At 36.6% G+C, this 19271-nt stretch overlaps 1 protein-coding gene across 3 annotated transcripts in view; it reads left to right on the top strand.

Moving 5' to 3' along the window:
- LOC139452102 (equilibrative nucleoside transporter 1-like) overlaps positions 1–19271 on the top strand; it is a 40021-nt gene that overhangs the window by 8167 nt on the left and 12583 nt on the right. For 2 of the 3 annotated variants that reach the window (XM_071233421.1, XM_071233420.1), the window contains exons 2-10: positions 5011–5222; positions 7890–8040; positions 9782–9863; positions 10471–10619; positions 14078–14172; positions 14736–14786; positions 15784–15869; positions 16134–16182; positions 16791–16888. In XM_071233421.1, the coding sequence (XP_071089522.1) occupies positions 5075–5222; positions 7890–8040; positions 9782–9863; positions 10471–10619; positions 14078–14172; positions 14736–14786; positions 15784–15869; positions 16134–16182; positions 16791–16888 (909 nt within the window). In that variant the 5' untranslated portion in view covers positions 5011–5074. Of the gene's footprint in view, positions 1–441; positions 473–5010; positions 5223–7889; positions 8041–9781; positions 9864–10470; positions 10620–14077; positions 14173–14735; positions 14787–15783; positions 15870–16133; positions 16183–16790; positions 16889–19271 lie in introns of those variants that run through there. The other variant, XM_071233422.1, reaches the window with a different exon arrangement.

The following is a 19271-nucleotide window of genomic DNA, read 5'->3' as shown; positions in this document are numbered from 1 at the left end:
TTCCAAACTGGAAGTCATGGCATTAAACTGGAAGTGCAAATTGTATGTTAGCTAGAGGAACAAAGAGTACTATTTATTTGTTTATTTGTAGTTTAACACCGCACTCAGCAATATTCCAGCTATATGACGGCGGTCTGTAAATAAACGAGTCTGGACCACACAATGCAGTGATTGATATCATAAGCATCAATCCACGCAATTGAGATTGATGACACGCATCAACTAAGTCAGCTAGCCTCACCACCCATTCCCGTTAGTCGTCTTTTAAGACAGGCATAGTTGCCTTTTACGGCAAGCATGGATTGCTGAAGGATCTAAAGAGGACTAAGTTGTATTGCATTTGACAGGAGATCAATGATGAGAATAGATAACTATTGCTGAACTGAGCTGTCGCCTGATTTTGTAAAGTGAAAATGGTTCATGATACATGTTTCAGGTGGGGCATTGTTATGGGATATTCACTTAGGACAAGGTGGGTATGGTGATGCTTCTGTTTGTGCATGTCCTGGAAACACCTTCAAAGTTTACATTACCACATTCTTCTTTGTTACCATGGTTACAACTAACATGCCTAATTGTGAAAGTTAGTTTGGAACAAATGCTGCTGTGAGTTATGAGTCCCAAACTGGTTTCATGTTAATTCTGTTGCATAGCCATTATCATTTAGATAGCTCATAAAGTCATGAAATTTGTCAGCTGGTTCACAATGATCGTCAATAAAGCGGAAATAAAATGAAAATAGAAATTATAAAATCTGGCATGTTGATTGACAATGAATCTAATATTCTCATGTACAGTGTCTGCCATTTCAACATGGTCAAGTACTTGCTACAATATCCAGTGAGAATGTGGACAGATTACTCACATTTGATTAACTGTTGTGAAATCTTCAGCTTGTGTGCGGTTGAATACAATTGTTTTGTCACAACATTCCACTTGTAGACATTGTGAAATTATATATTCATACATCACCAAATGATACAAACAAACACTGGTGTCAGGGTTTCACTTCAACATGTTCTAGATGCCAGTACTTGCAGACTGAATTGATGTATCAGCTAGTTATGTTGGTTAATAAACATAATAAAGACAATGACTCACTCACCACTCAGGTTTTTGGATTAACTCTTGCTCAACTATGTCAATAAGCCTTATGATTTTTAATAGATATTGCAAAAAGACTTTTAACTTGGTAATTTTAATACTAATTTAACAATCAAGAATTTTGGTGTGTTTTTTTTATGTTGTAGTGTAGTGGCAGTTTCTGTAGCTGGATCATTCCTAATTCCTTGTACCTGTAAGTTATTGTCCAAATGTAGCAGTACACGTGGCATAAAGTAAGAGTACATGCTTGGTCAATCTCGATACTTTTATAATTCCCAGCTTTCAACAACACTTAAACACAAAAGTGATTTACAGAAGTTGGTGAAATTGCTTGTTTGAATTCCCACATTGAGTTGAAGGAAATCACATGTTGCTCATGTTTATTGCTTAACAATCCACTGCCAAATGCAAAATCAATATTCAGCACTTTGTGAGCAGATGGCATAGTAGGAAGAAATGTTTATAGATTAAAGCTGGTCAATCCAGATGTCACAATTTCTCACAAAGAACTGTAGCTTTTTTTGGAAGCGTGTTATGCTTTGAGCTTAAGTTTTAGAATCAAGGTAACCATTTTCAACCAGATTTAAATGATTCACTCTTTATTTCATGTTAGCATTATCACTGCCATGATTATATAATCATAATACCATATTTGCCATAATGGGTGCCCCAGGCATTTAATAATTGACAAAGGGGGTGCTTATCAAAACCATACACAAGAAGTTAAATCTGTTTTTCGAGATCAAGCAGTAGTGAAAAAACTTAGTTCAAATGTTAATAAAACTAAAACTGTTTAGATAATAGTTACAAGACAAGAACCGCTTCTAATTCTATGCTGCAACTTTCAGGGAAAATATCAATTATAAACACAAGAAAATTGTCCTGTCCTGTAAATTTTCAACCTATGGAATGGATGCTTATAAATATTAGTAATAGATTGGTCTAGGAATTGGCCAGGTGACACCTACTGGAGCAGGGTACTGGATACAGTGAATACAGTATGTGAGAGAGATTGCTGGCTCTCTTACACAACACTAACTATGCTAGTTTCACTGTCCAAAACTTGTCATTTGTATTATCTCTGTAGGTTTAAGTGTTAATACATGAACTTTTGTTTGTTGTTCTTACTAAACTCCTGTCTAAATTTGACTAGTCTTGGGCTTCAATTTGTCCTCAAGCCAAGCATGCTAGTGTGGTAATGTGACCTTGTGACTAAAGTCTCAGACGGATAATGCTGATGTTGTCAACATATACTTATTGATATGTATGCTCCAGCTGTCGCACCTCGGGCATTCTTAACTGAGGTTTCTGGAAAAGGAATGACATTATGCTTAGGTTTAGATAGTGTTGGCAGTTATAGTGTCCCAATAGAACATGCTCACAAATATTTGGCTCGACAACTTAATTGCAATGCAGAACTCACTTTTGCTATACCTTATCACCTTTCTTTTAAATGATCACCAAAAGTATACCGTTGCAGTGTGAAAATGCTGTGAAGTAGGGCTGTGTTATTAACACTCAACCTTGCCATTGTGAGAACATCAGTTAATTTATATACATGACATGAAATTTATTTCAGCTGACATGACTGTCAGCAAGAGAGTAAATAACCAAGTTCTTAAAAATGGTATGTTCACCAGTGCAAATATCACTTCATGCGCATCAGTGTATTGATTATAGAGGTGTAACCATGGTAACAATACGTCGGTGCACCGGTGCATCATGAGTTTTCATGCATCGATACGATACACAATGCATTTTTTTCCTTATCGATAATAGACATTACATTACTGCCCCAGCGTTTTTGTCAGTCAAAAATTGCAAACTGTGATGGAATTAAGTTCACTACTATAAAGAACCGCAATAAACAAGTATCTGCAGCTAGCTTTTCCTTTTGAACCTGCTCTGAAATATTTATGGTTATGATGTTTTCACACAATTTGACATAAATATGCATATCCCGACAGGTATCATATAACGACCTTTGTCAACTGATTTAATTATCAACTTATTTCTTACAATAGTGGCAATGTTAGGTGAAGATTCTACACTGAAAAAAATATCCTTGTTCCTCACACCAACTTCTAATTGCCAAGTGATAATTACTAGATTCAGGCATCATTGTAGTAGTTTCTGTTGCAGATTGCAGGCACTTGATTACAGCTAATAGTTATACTGGATAATTATATGCTTGTTTCACTGTTAATAATTGTTAATTGTGACAGCAGTCACACCACAAACACTGTGTAATGGATATTACTGCACAACTGTATGGTACAAGTGTTGTATGTACTTGGTATAAACAATCATTCCACGAAGCTGTTACTATTTATGCATGCATTTCTTACCTGATGATGAGAACCGTTGCTGATTACAATTATTACCAGCTGTTTCTCCCACGAGAAGGTCAAGATTGTTATTGCATTAGATTTCTACTCCTTTTTTTTTCATGAAAATGTGCCGGCATGACCATTAAGGCTGTGCCGTATTACCGGTACACCGGTATATTCTTCAGCAATACGTATTGTGATATGTTTGTAAATGTAGCAATATATTGGGGCTAATATGAATAAGTATGTTTATGTGTTTCTTATCAATATGGAGATGGGGAAATAGTATCTTTCTGATACAACTTGCCTCTGATCTTTTTAGCATGTACACATCACAACAATAGCCCATCCGGGGAGCTCTCTATACCGAGAGTGTCACACGTTTGGAAGGAGCTTGTGCTTCCATGTGACCATTTATCTCCCTTGATTGTTGCCCAGGGATACAAAATGTAAATTGGCAATATATTGCAAAAAAAAGTAAGGTTTATGATTGGACTAGTGGTGTAAGCGATACATTGTTGTTTCCAGATGTGAGGCCACATCGATTTACAACCCAAGTCTCAAAATTCATTACATTACAAGTTTTTTTGATGTAAGACACATCAATAATAACAGAAACAGTTCAATGATCAGACTACACAGATTCTCTAGTATGTCCAGGTTGGCTGTAATTAGCATAACATTCACAGTGCCCTATAGCCTGTATGTTTCTGCCCTACAATATCCCATCTTCGATCTCTGAAATTTAAAAACAAATGATTCAGGGTTGTTTTACCTGCAAAAGAAAGAATATCAAATTATGAAATAAGATTACCATACTGGGATATAAATTGTATCACAGCCATAGTTACCATATCGCAACCCCACTGTTATGTTACACCTCCCAACAGGCCCCCTTGACATACTGAATAATAATGGGTTTAACTAGGCCTGTTCAGAAGCTGATATTCGGCACCAAGTCTGCAGCAAATGTCATAAATCATTCCAGGATTAGAATTTTAAATTTCACTGTTATATAGATTAAGATTATTTTGAATATATATAACTTACAACTAATTTTATGGCTTTGTTGTGGAGGTATACCATATTTCACTGATAAAAGGACAAAGCGAGAGAAACAGGTTTTAATGCTTAGTTTTATGTCATTGAATTGAATTCAATCTTAAATTACAATGTTCAAAAATCCCACTTTTGAAAAAAAATTTAAAGTAAATCACTGTCCTTGCTAGCAGACATGCTAGTTTTAATACAAAATTTATGGAAAAAAATGTGTTAAGCATGCTAGATTCCTGCGTCAATCATCATTGATCATGTCAAGAGCCTTACAATTTTAATTGTTGCATATCAATCATATGACAATTGTATCATGTCTAACCATTGAGAATAGCGTACACAAGGTAAGGGTATTATTGATTGATAAAAACAGCTTTTACTTGTTAAGATGATTATTCAGTGACATGTCACTTTCCCTTCAGTTTGTGCATGTTTTAAGTGCTTTGTCACAACTGTCAATTCAGGGTGAACTTGGTTTGGAATTTTGAAATGACCTGAAAACCTGACTGTATTGTATTTTCAGATGTATGCTGTGATGGAACTGTAGTGGAAGCTGATCTTTGTTCAGGATATAATTATCATTAGCCATGACGTCACGCAACAGAGCACAAGGGGAATCACTCCCCCTCTCCACTTTCGGAAAAAGGGGTGGGGACGAAGAGGGCACTCATGTTGTCACCAACAGTCTGTATGCAAATCCATGGAAAAATTCACCCAACCGAAATGGCACACCAGGTGAGATTGAATAACTGATTTTGCATTACCAATAATGCAGTCTGTGGCAAAAGCTTTTGAGTCTACTTTCCCAGTTTGTATTTTCCCAGTCAGTAGATTTTAGTCTGAGTCAGAGATCCAGAAATATTTTTTTGCCAATTTTTTTGGACATTTGCATTTTGGTCACGCCCACCTCATATCTGAGGTGCTGGATGTATGAACTAAAACAATAAACTCAAGTGTCACTTTCATAGCATATATATTGTTCTGTCGCTATTCCGCCCTTCAATACCTCAGGTTATAGCACACGGTAACAATTGGCGCCCAAAATTGACTTACATTTTTAATAAACTCAATTTTATCTCAAAAAACATTATCAGCTGATCACCGCAAGCATGTAACACCGGAAATACCAGTAAAAAAATCTGAACTGAAATACGCAATCCCATTATTATGCTATCTAGTTATAAAATCGTGTTTATTGTATATCTGGACTTATGTTTGTAATGTATTTTTCTCAGTTTTATTCTAAATTTCATTCCATATTGATCGCACAACTCACCCTTATTGACAGCAACCACGGTCAGATTACCGCATTTGACGCCTTGGACTAGAATATGCAGATCTGTCTTGACCGGAAGATATTTTACTAGCCTCTGGCTTTTGGCTAAAATCACAGACTAATGATGTTGAAGACTATAGTTGCAGTCATGACATTAACCATGTTAACAGTTGGAAAATATTTAAATTAAATTTTCTTGTCTTGATCATATTGAACCTGTTGACAAGTTTTTGACTTGAATGTTTTGAAAATACCTTGATGGCATTATTGTTTTGTTTTGACTTGGCTTTGAATATTGCATTTATCATTAATTGAAAACATCATTTATCATTTTCATACAAAATATGTTCATTGCAAATGCACATATTTCCTTACTTTTACAAGTATCTAAAAACAAATTTGAATTTCAATCATCAATTATTTACTGAATTTGTAAGCATGTTTAGGGCATTTTTAGCTGTTAATTTCTGCCTTTACAAAAGACCTTTGACCTGGTGGTGTAACATTGTTAGGTGAACATTGCATATTTCTTTGTTGAGCAATAAATGCTTGCATTGGAGGCAGGTACTTGAAGCATCGGCTATATAAACTGTACATTCTTGACAGGTAGATTGTAAGTTAATGTTAACATGGTTCAGTGAACATTTAATACTGGAGGCATTTCTTGATATTTCTGGATGTCAAATATCCCGACAACTGACAAGTCCCATTTCCAGATGTCGAAGTGGGAGAGATATGACAATCAGTACTCGGAGAAGGTAGAGATAATTGAAGTGAGGATTGTGAGAATATGCAGGAAATACTAAACTTAAGCCCTCTGTTCATAAAATGGATTTGTCTGACATTTCCAAGGTCGGATTCTATGCAGGGCGTCATCTTCATTAAAATTTAGGTGAATATTTTTAAAGCTTGTACATTTTATCAACATCCTTAAAGAGGCTGTACATAATGTTGATATCTCATATAAGAAATAAACGACCCTGTAATTACAGACAGGGAGAAAATGACCATGTGTAAACAAAATATATATATGAAGCCTACCTTCTGAAGCCAAAGAACGCCTGTTGTGCCTTGTGGCATACTTACAGAAACCCCAACATTTAAACAAAATATATATCTGAAGCCTACCTTTTTAAGCCAAAGAATGCCTGTTGTACCTTGTGGCATACTTACAGAAACCCCAACATTTCTACCCCTGTAATTACAGACAGGGAGGAAATGACCATGTGTAAAGAAAATATATATATGAAGCCTACCCTTTGAAGCCAAAGAATGCCTGTTGTGCCTTGTGGCACATTCAGCCTTGACAGGGACGTACTGGCACTTGGATTACAAGGAGTAATCCTCTTTTAAAATAATCTTACGCTCCAGTTACTTTGAATGAGTTATGATGCGTAGAGATGTGGAAATCTAAAGAAAGCTTGTTTTAGCTGGAGCACGTAAAACTGTCAAAATCTAATACTTGTCCATTTACCATGTTTACCACCTGTGTTTTGCAGTCATGTCTGTTCAGTCACTGGGTGTAGATGCAATTGACAATGTCCCCTTGTCATACGTCTTTGGTATTAATGAAAAGAAGCAAATTAAGACTGCATGCTACATGTACTACCACACATTAATAATTAATTAAGAGCTTACTAGACAGGAACCCTGTGGGACATATTGCTTGTCTTCATTATAGCCCTGTAGGTTAGAGTAGGTCCCCAGTTTCCCAGTATCCCATGCCTGCTCTACAGTTCACTTAGAAGGGGCATGTAGTCATTGTAATAGCAAGACCCTGTAGAGAATCTGGGTGAGAATAGGTTCTCAGCAACCTATGCTTGTCATAAGCGAAAAAATGGGTCGGGTTGTCAGGATCAGTGACTTGGTTGATTGTGTGTCATGATAGCCTGACGTGGTTACCACAGCATTTTAGTATTAATCCTGCTTCAAAATTTTATAGACCATGTAGACAACTAAATGAGTGAGTGAGTTTCACGCCACAACGTCACATCGTCATTATTTCTGACATATAGTGACGAGAGTTGCATGAATAACATGCAAAGTTGCTTGCCATGATCAGCTGATGATCATCATGATGTTGTCAACTTGAAAGAAGACTCAATAGAAATGTGAAATGTTTTCAGATGGTGGCACCTCAGAGGAGCGACTTCGTTTCCTACCCCCTCCAGTAAAACTGGACCCTGGTTGGGAGGCAACGGATCGCAACCCAGATGAACTCAACTTTCGTCTTCAGACTAAAGTGGAAGAACTAGAAAAACAGCAGCCATCAGACAGGTAGGCTGAAACTGACAGGTTATTCAATTGATTTGTTTGTGGAAAACAATGTTATTGATATCTGCCATTGAAACACCAGCCAAACAAGCTGTTTATTTTTAAACTTATCCTATCTCCCACTATGCATTTCTTCTTTCTGCTTTGATCTTAAATGGAAACAGCTTGAACAAAGTTTCCAGCTTCTGAAAAACAATTCACACCAGATTACTTGATAGAAAGTAAAAATTAGTTCAGAAGTAGTATTTATCAGAAGATATTCATTTATTCTTTAGTCTTGTTAAACCCAACTCACTCACTCACTCACTCACTCACTCACTCACTCACTCACTCAGAGTGAACTGGCAAGTGGTTTATGGTGTGTCCTCAAGTAAAAATATTTCATATTGTCGAAGTCTGGCGCTCGGCATTAAGGGGCTAAGGACTGGTTGGCTCGGAGTCTGTATACTGTGTCTGAGTGGGGTATTCATTTCAAACTGCGGCATGGTATCTCAGTGAGCTAGCACTAAATCGGCATCAGTCCGGACTAGTACAAGCCACCACCACACACACACACACATGCATGCACATCGCTATATAAGTGCAATAATCTTGGACGCGATGTTAAACCCAATTTCACCTCAAATCACCTGATATTGTCGAAGCCAAATATATCATCAACATGATCAAGTGACGTTTTCATAACTACAGTGATCCCTCGCTAAAACGCTACCTTCCGGGTCCAAATAATTGATGAGCGTTATAGATGATCAGTGGTTCAAGGTCGAGTCGTAGGTGGTAGATGACCAACAAAACCGTATACATGCTCTGCCTACCTAACACGATCTACGTTGCTCATTTCAGAGTTTCAAAAAAGATTAGAATAGAAGTTATTTATGATTCATAGAGTAAAAAAAGGTTTATCGAGTATAATATACGCTTTCAAAAAAAACAACACATCGTATCCCTTCAGGTGAATAAGCAGGGAGATCTATAACAAACTTGGCCTATAAAAGTATGAAATTTGATATAAAACATCACTAGACATGATGATTTACCATTTAAAATGTATTTCCTGCTCTCAAAGGCAGATTGTATGCAGGATATTTTTTTACGTATGGAACGATTTTGACCATTCACCGTAGGGACTTCCTGCGCAACATGTATTTCGATTGCGAAAACTTTATGGTGACATTTAATTGTCAAACTGCCTCAAATATGACTTTTAGCGAGTCATGGTACGGCATTTATGGTATGTGTATCCATTCTCTTGCAACTAGTTCGTTTCAAGGCGTCAATAGCCAGATAGCGGTAATCTGACCGTGGTTGCTGTTAATATCGGTGAGTTGTGCGATCTACCGATCACTTCGGATACGATTTCGCTGAAATTATTGTAAACATTATTATGATTATTGAATGAAATTTTGAATATAATTAAAAAAAATATATTGCAAACATTAGTCCAGATAAACAATGAATATTTTTTATTATTACCAGATATTATAATAATAGGATTCAATTGCGTATTTCAGTTTGGATTTGTTGACTGGTATTTCCGGTGTTACCTGATTGCGGTGATCAGCTGATAATGTTTTCTGAGATGGAGGAAAACATTGTGTCATTGGAAAACTTGAGTTTCTTGAAAATGTTTGTCAATTTTGGGAGCCATGATTTACCATGCACTATAACCGAGTTATAACCGCTATATTGAAGGGCGCAATAATGAGTGAACACTGTATTATATATGATCTTTGTTTTGTTACAGGTTTTTCCTGGTATACATTATAATGGTTATTCATGGAATAGGAATCCTGATGCCTTGGAATATGTTCATAAATGCCAAAGATGTAAGTGCTACAAGTTGTTACATTTTTTTGTATGCTGAGATATTCAGTGTGTTTTGGGTGTTTGGAAAGAGCTGCGTCCAAGTTTCTTTGGAATTACCGTAGAGCATGAACCATCACATTTTCAATAGTAGGAAACAAAATCTAGAGTACTGTCAACTGGTGACCATGCTGACCCCCAAAATGTATTCTTATTCATGATATTAATATATTATTTTTGTTCATGTGTTTTGCGTTTAAGCTTATTTCACAATAGTTTTCATGAAAACCTTGATTTTTTGTTGCTGTATGTTCTCTCTCAGGTTGAATTTCTCAGTGTAATTGACCACATATAAGCCCAAACCGCACAGACAGCACGTGATATTTCTTTATCAGAGATTAGTGGCCCTGTAATCATCGTAAGGGTCATAATGAAAAACATCAGCTATTAGCATGATTAGTTATGTATGAAGTACTGAAGTACTGTTGCAGCGTTACTAACAAACAAACATGATTATAACCTGCCACTTAATCATTTTATTCGCAGAAGCAAATTTATTATCATTTAAATGGCTACACTTCCAGTTCATTTGGAAAGTATAAAAATGATACATTATTTTGTTTTTTTCAGTATTTTGAGAATTTCAAGTTGAATTCAACCGAGATCTCAAATGACAGAGTAGTTGAGTACAGCAAGAACTTCATGAGCTATGTGGGAATCTTCTCACAGGTGCCCAATGTGTTGATGAGTGCGTTCAACCTCTTCTGTCAGTGTGGAAGGTAACACTTGTGCTTCTTGTACTACTACCAGTATGCAACAAGTAGATCAATGCAGACCTGATGTGTACCTCAGTCTTTGATCTCAGCCACTATTCTGAAGCCCCGAGTCTTGTAAAACTTCTCTTGTAAGCAATACAAATATAAGTCCATACATTAAAGGGGCACTGATCTAACGCAATTCCCCGGGACTGGTTGTTGCCTTTGTTATTGTTTTTTCCCAGTGAATACCCGGATGTATAGCTGAAATCTAGACTAGTTCGCGACCTCTGCTGCGCCATTCGTAAGCGCATTAGTCACTTTTATGGGTAGTAATAAGGGCGTATGGTCCCATTGATCAACAAAATGAAATACAGTTTTCGAGATAATAAGGAAATGTTGGTATCTTTGTGGGTAGCATCGGTAATCGTGACGAAGTTTTGATAATTCGCTGGCTTGGTAATTTTGCGATTTTCGTTTACACTATTTTGACTTGCAACATGAGCATTGCTTTTTTTATAGTGTGTATATTTTTTTACTGTCAATTGTGTAACAAATTTATTAAACGTCTAAATATTCAGTTATTTTACAAAGTGACTGAAAAACATTTCCATCTGTATTATTATGATAACGAATTCCAAACATTTTGATGTTTAATGTCATCACCAAGAGACTGAAAATGTTATGTTGAAAAGTACATTTCTATGTTGTTTGGCTTCTAATCCTACATAATAATCTGTTGTGATGTTTGTAGGCCCTTTTGATCGTCTTAATCAATCTGGACAGATTTTTTAGTCAAAATGATTGAAATATTTACACATTTTATAAATTGCCTGAGGGAATCACATTTTACAAATTGACGGTAGTATATACACGCTTACAAAGGAAAAGACCTGTGAAAACAACGATTATCGCGCATTGAAGAATTTCCCAACCAAGACAAATCGGTTCAAATGAAGGAAAACAAAATGCAAATATCATAATTACAACCTACTAAATTTATGTGTATAAATTTTAGGCAGCTTCCTTGTTCGAGGAATGTATCCGTGAATATCCACACAAAGGAACAATATCCCACTTGTCTGCAGCTGTACAAAGAAACTTATTCGATGTCACGTGTCTCAGTAACAATCAAATATTTTAAAATATATATACTTGGATTGTTTCAGGTGTTTTACATAGGTGTCAAGTCTCAATGGTCGGCTGAGAAAGCCCACGTGACAACTATTTTCATAACGTCCACGGTTCCTAGTGATAGATAACAATGATCAATCAATCAACGTATTATCAGTTAACCCTTTGAACAAAGTATGTTGTTTTTACATCGGCACTTCACGCCAGGATATGAGCGTATTCCCTTTGTTTTAGTAAACCTAGACATGTAAACACTCACTCTTGACATATCCACTGTGCAAGATAACAGGGATTAATCAATCAACGTATTTTCTGTTAATCCTTTGATGACTAGGATCGATCCGTTGATTTACAAAAAAAAGTAAATGAACTGATCATTCATCTCTTGCTGGGCTGCCACGTGCATATTACATAACACACATTTCACCTCACTTCAAACCTGGATTTAGATTGAATAATTACCCCAGACACAATAAATGCCAAATGGGCACCTACTTTAGACAATCTAAGTGGTGCTACCACTAATTGTACCTGTAATAAATTCATTAACTGAGCATCAAGTGAATGACGACAAATACACAAGTGTAGGGTTATACGAGAAAACGTGGATGACAACAAGGGAGTAGTAATCGTATTATCGACGCAAGCCGAAATTCAAAAATGCTTTCACTGCATTGATACTTTTTTTAGTATTCAACTATAACCATCTGGGGTATTTCCAAATGACGACATCCTATGAGCTCCGCTGTTCTTTTTTTGTCTGTTTGTTTAGGCTGTAGAAATTAATTAACATGCGCCCTTTGTCGAAATCTTTATAGATCACAGTTAACCAATCAGTGTTTATGCAAAAATGCGTAAAACAAATATTGCCTCCAGCCTCCAAGTTTATTTAGCTGTCCTTGCAGACGGTAGCCCAGTCTCTGGTCACGCTCAGTTGCGTTGCGTATCATCCGGGTACTCACGGGGGAAAAAACAATAACAAAGCAACAACCAGTCCGGGGAATTGCGTTAGATCAGTGCCCCTTTAACACTAAGATTTAGTGATGTTAAGTGACAGTTTAGTGCTTGCAGACTCAAAAGTTTTTGGCACAGACTGGTACCTTTACTAAACACCATGATGATATTATTGACTGCCTTGTATAATTTGGCATGATGCTAGAGCCCCAAAAGTGCCATCTCCTTTCCTTGACAGAAGTTGTTAGGGAATTAGTTCAGTCAGTAATTTTGGCCTCAGGAAGATGTCTCTATCTCAGGATCCACTACGAAGGAGTATTGTGCCAGATTTGTTTGTGCTGTAAACCGGTACAGCAAGACAATTTTAACATTCAGGATTAGATGCAGCCCCATGTATGCTAGACTATTGCTTAGTCCCTGAAAATATATAAGTTTGATAGATACAAGCAACTACATGTAAATTGCAAAGAAGCCCCAATGAGATGGGAGATTCAGAACCTGTGGAAAATCTAGACTTGCTACATTTAGGGCTATAGAAATACAGTAAGGGATTGGCAAAAGAGAAAATAATATGGTAAAGGGACTCTGGTGCCGACTAGAACAAGACATTTTAAAATTAACATTGTCATGACCAGCAGTTCCCTAGTTAAGAAACATTGTATACCTAGACAACATCTGGTGTGTATTAGACATGTGTTTGATGATATTGTGGCCCAGAATTGTTATTGTTGGATCTCAAGGAAAAAGCTTTCACAGTTACCATGGCTATCTCACTATAACAATTAGCATGATTAGAAGCCTAATCATTACCTAATACACGGCAGATGATACCAGAATATAATTTATTTCATTTCTATTATTGCCTGTATTGTATAATAATGGATTTTATAGGTCTTGAAATGTTCCTTTTATGTTATAATTTGTTTACAATCTTTGCCTCACTTCCAACCATGATGGGAGATATTTGGCATGTTTAGGGATTTATCTAGGATTCCAAACTAAGTGCCCCTGGCAGACAAATTGGAAATATTGTTATTTTGTTCAAATTGGGGTTTTCTTAATGTTTTTATGTTCCTAAATTCAGAGGTATTTTAACATTGAATTTAAACATAGCATTTAATACAATAATGTTAAACTAAGCATTAAAGCCTCTTCTATATTGGTGCTGTTAGTCAGTGCTGTCAGTGAAATAGTTATAACTAAAACAGCATGAATTGGGAACTGTTTAATCCCAATTTGGGAATTATGGCTGATATTTGCTTTCAGACTTGGCTACATATTGACCTCTTATCAGGTCTAGATAAATCCCTGGTATGTAACTAGAGCATAGTCGTTTATTGTAAAGTGTAAACACATAGAATTGAATCTTATTGAGATATATTTATTTTCCCCAGCGGCAGTCCAAGTCTGCGTATAGTTCTCAGCCTTCTAATCATGGTGTGTGTCTTCATTGTTACTGTGGTGCTGGCTATGATAGATACCTTTGCTTGTAAGTAACAATATATTTTCCTTTATCTACTTATCCTTACAGGGAATAAGTAGAGTTCTCCATTTTGCTTGTTCAGCAAGTTTATTATTTTTAGTTATGGGTGAGTGGCAAGTGGGGTAGCCCAGTGGTTAAGGTGTTTGCTCGTCACACCGAAGACCGGAGTTCCATTCCCCACATGGGTAGAATGTGTGAATCCCATTTCTGATGTCCTCCGCCGTGATATTGCTGGAATATTGCTAAAAGGGGCCTGAAACCATACTTGCTTACTTACTCGCTCACTCACTAGCCCTGGGTAACAAGCTCTTCTGTACTATTTATCATGGCATGTTGTCTGTCAGAAGTCCTGTTTTGGAACTATTTACGTTATTTAATATCCTTTCCATAATCACTGCACCAATAAAACAGATAAACTGTACATTATTCCAATACAAATCTTTTGGGACCATTTTGAGGCCATATTTGCATATTCCATCTGTGATGTATATGTTTTATCGTAGGACATTCAATATAAAATATATTATGTTATAAATATATTCATATTAATAAATGTGTGTTTGTGACAGGGCCTGAGCTTTTCTTCTGGGTGACTATGGCATCTGTAGCAGTTTTAAACAGTAAGTTGATCTTTAGTGTTCTTTAACACAAACATTTGTACCATGTTAACTGTAGTGACAGCATCATATCATGCACGCTAATTTGTAATGAGACAAGTAGTCTCAACATGCTCAATATCATTACCCTCTCTTCATTAGACAGGGGGCACGGGTAGCCCAGTCGTCTAAGGCGCCACGATTAGCTGTGCAGAGTTGCGTCCCTAGGGCACGCCAGAAACAACCTATGATTGTGGGTTCGAATCCCGGTCGCCCCGATTATGTTTCTAGGTTTGTCAGCATCATACCCGGACTCGTGGGTTTCACCGAAGTGGTTAAACGTCTGAGACCTGCATCTCTTCGGGCTTTCCTCCCACATTAAGCTGACACTCCGCGTTATAACTGGAATATTGTTAAAAGCAGCGTTAAACCCAACTCACTCACTCAGTCACTCACTAACTCACTCACTTCATTAGACATGTCAGACGAAAGAGACTAAAATGTCATGGACAGGAACCATTGCATATCTGTCAGTATGACACGACTTGGCCACCTGTCCTTAAAATTACTTATTAAGATTGTCTGTATTAATTATGGTGATTCATTTGGCAAACATATTCTTGGTTGGTTTCTGTTTCAATATAATCCCACTTTTTGTATGCTTACGGGATTGGGAGACAAATTGCATGGTTTCACTGATGAAATAATTTTGATGACATTTTGCTAAATGTTTAATGCTTCTTTAACTGACAATGTGGCGATATATTTACATACTAGACAGGCAGCTTGTACAGTCATCTGAAGCAGGGTCTCCCCCACAATAATTATCTCAATGTAATTCTTAAGATGGATATATATTCATAGTAGGATTTCAATTTTTCACCTGAAAGTGAACTGAAACAATCTCTGCCCATATTGCAGCAACAAGGTTGTAAGAGTTACTCCCCTTTACAAACATAGCCAACTGTATTATTGATTTGGATACTATATTTAAGTGTGATGTTTTTATTTTATCTTTCAGTGGCATGTGGCATATACCAGAACAGTATGTATGGTGTAGCAGCTAATCTGCCCATGAGATTCACAAACGCCATCGTCCTTGGAAATGTAAGTACTGAAGAATTAACTTTTAGGCCCTTTAGTTAAATACTATGTTGTCTGAAAAGTATTTTGTGAGAGTTGGTGGTACAAATGTGAGGGTGGACAGACTACTATCAGTTAATCGTGCCTCAAACTGTCTAGGCGTACCTTTTGGAATAATTGTTAACACTTTGCATGATAATAAAGAAATGATTTATTAGGGCTGAAACAGGGCCTACACCTTTGGTTGCCTTGCATACCTAATTAGAATTTGTTTTGTCTTCTTTTCAGAATTTATCTGGAACTTTAGTTGCTGTGTTCAATATTATATCCATTGTCAGTAAGTACATATAAGAGATGCATCTAATTGACTGATACGTAATATCAAGTCTGAATACAATAGTTTCATCGGTGATGTGAAGTGAAATGGGATTTGACATTGTCTTCAAGGTTATTTCACTTCTAATTCTATAGTTATGCCTGCATGTGTATGTGTTGCTGCTTGTACTAGTCAGGACTAGGCCAACACGCTGAGATCCCATGCCAGAGTTTAACATGGATATCCAACTCAGACGCATAAAACTGACTCTGATTGGACAAGTCCTTGCTTTATTCTGTTATTACTGAGCAGCATGTAGGGTAACAACACATACTATCTTTTGGCATCTTTTGGGATGTCACGGCCATGGGATCAAAGCATGTACAATCTGCTCCCTTAATTTAATAGGTATTCAACATTCTTATGGCAAAAGACTGGAATTTGAGTTGTCTTTCTTGTTGACTGATATTCAGGACCAAGTCACGGCAAAAAAACACCCTATAAATACTTGATTGACATCTTTATAATCTTAATCTCTAAAGAATATATGTGTTATCATCGAGTCTCTGATGAAGTGTTAATGTAGGGCACAAATAATGTTTACTTGACAATGTTCTTTTTGTTGATAGTTTCGCCAAACACCAGGACTGCAGCCATCTACTACTTCGTGACGGCCATAGTGTGTCTCCTCATTGCATTTGATGCATACTACATCTTGCCATTAACTGTAAGTTGGGATACCTGTATACCATAAGTCTATGAGAAGCCAGGTTAGGACAGGTCCACAGCACTCCATAGCTTGTTGCTTGGCAATGATTATACTGGAGTGGGTGGTCAAGCTGTTGGATGAGGTGGATTGCTTGCTCATGTATTCATTTAGCGTTTTGCTTGGTCCAGAGCAGGGGTCCGGAAAATGTAAAATCCCAATCGGACATTTGCATGTAGGCCACGCCCCCTGCAAATAGCGTATTTTAGTACGACTTTTTACACACACATTACAAGTTGTTACGTATTCATAATATGATGAATTATGAATTGTTTCAATTTAAATTGTTTAATTCACCGGACAATTAATAACAAATAATATCATTTTAGATATATGTGGAAAATATACGTTTGTTTCTGTTATAATAACGATCTGTTAACGTAGTGAACGGTCTAATTAATATTCATCAGTCTGCTCAAGTGTATGCATTGTAACATTTGGATTGAGACTATTATGCCATATTTGGTTATCACGTGACCTGACGGGAAAAGTTTTTTTTTTAACTAAAGATTATTTATAAACAAGACGGATAATATAATCATAAATACTAAAATATCGTTGATAGCAATAGTTATTTGAATACTTTTTTCATCTGTTCTTAATTATTGACCATAAAAAAATTTGATATAGATCGTCACAGAAAGCAAAATGGCGGTCAATCAAGATTCAATATACAACTAGCTACTGAAAACAATAAAATCTGCAAATCCTCATTGTATGTCAACCAAGTGAAAGTCATTAGCCACGACGTCTGATCATTCAGACTTTGATGGTTTGGCAGATCCGCTCGACTGATTTGCATTAATCAGTGTCAACTCAGTTTATTGCCTATTACAGTGATTGACCGATTGGACTATCATGTAGGTACGATGTATTTACAGCAATCAAAACAAACAAAGCTTGTCAGTGTAGATGATCTTCATTGTGTAACAACTGCAGACAGAAACTGCTCGGTCCTAACTGTTGATCACGTCCGGTCAAAATTTAAGAATGTCCGGACAGAAAAATTTAAATGTCCGGTAAGCAATATTTTAAACCGGACATTTGAGATTCCCAATCGGACATGTCCGGCGCATATGACGGTTTCCGGATCCCTGGTCCAGAGTAAACTACTTACAGGTTGCATTGGTATACAGCTGGAATATTTCTGACAGTAATGTTATTTGTCTCTCCCCATGACTCCAGTATTATATTACAAATTCTGGTCTAAAACCAAAGGCATTCTTTTTATTTTTCATTTATATTTAATGATTTTTTTTCTTCTTTAATGAATCATTATATTGGTGTCATGTAAGAGTGTTAAATAAATTGTGATCTGACTTTAAACAAGCAGCCATAGCAACAATTAGTCACTTCAGTTAATGGCACAGCTATCAACCTTGTTATCAGTATCTGCATATATTTATGTGCAAGTTGGCATGTAGCAGATATGTGAACATGGTAAGGCAGGATTGTCAGTAGAATTAGAAACATGGTTTCTGTCACAAGCACCTGTTCACGAAGCCTATGGCAGCTGTATTGTCTCTGCAAACTTTAGGCTGATATTTTCAGATGTAATTTTAAACTGTCCTATCCTGCTAGAGACTACATTAGGAATTACTGGACGATAAGGCTCGATTATCAGTGTACATGCAACTATGTTGTATATAGAAGATTTGATGGTTATCAAGGGTCACCTTGCTTACTGTGTTCATTGTATCCTGGGGGGACTGGTGGCCAAGTCGTCTAAGGTAGATTTTGTCTCAATGATTTGAGATGTAATACGCTTATTAATTTCGAACATGTAATATTTTGGATCCAAGTTGGGTCATGTGAAATTCCTTAGAGGTTAGTCAATTATAATGTTGTAACACCTCTTGACACTGTATTTTTCCTGTAATTCTATGTGAATTTTATATGTAGCTTAACTATTCCATGAGCTACACCACATTGGAGTGTGTCTTGACTAAGTAACCCTGTCAACAGGTGTCATAATCTTGACAGGAGTCTTGACAGGAGTCTTGACACCATGAATTCAATGATTGTTTGTGAAGACACAGTTGAACAAAATCAATTTATTTTCCTCAATTATCTGATTATTTTAGGCACAATTATTGTACATGTTGTAGGTAAGATCTATTTGAACTTCATCGATATAAAGAAAGCATGTATGCTCTGCTTTAGACAAGTTAGATGCAACTAACAAAATACCAACTGTCAATTGTCTGTTGCTTTATGCTGATATCTAGTCCTATTTTACAATGTTAATCATGGTAAGAGCAAATCGTGAATTGTCATGTGAATACTTGGTAACAATTCCGGACATTTGTATTTGTCTGTCAGTTGCTATCCAAGGGTGGGCGGG

This window comes from Haliotis cracherodii, unplaced genomic scaffold, assembly GCF_022045235.1.
Source record: "Haliotis cracherodii isolate W230 unplaced genomic scaffold, xgHalCrac1.p SCAF_9, whole genome shotgun sequence".
Classification (NCBI taxonomy): Eukaryota; Metazoa; Mollusca; class Gastropoda; order Lepetellida; family Haliotidae; genus Haliotis; species Haliotis cracherodii.
The sequence above is the reverse complement of the archived record's forward strand: the minus strand, read 5'-3'. Positions and strand labels throughout refer to the sequence as shown.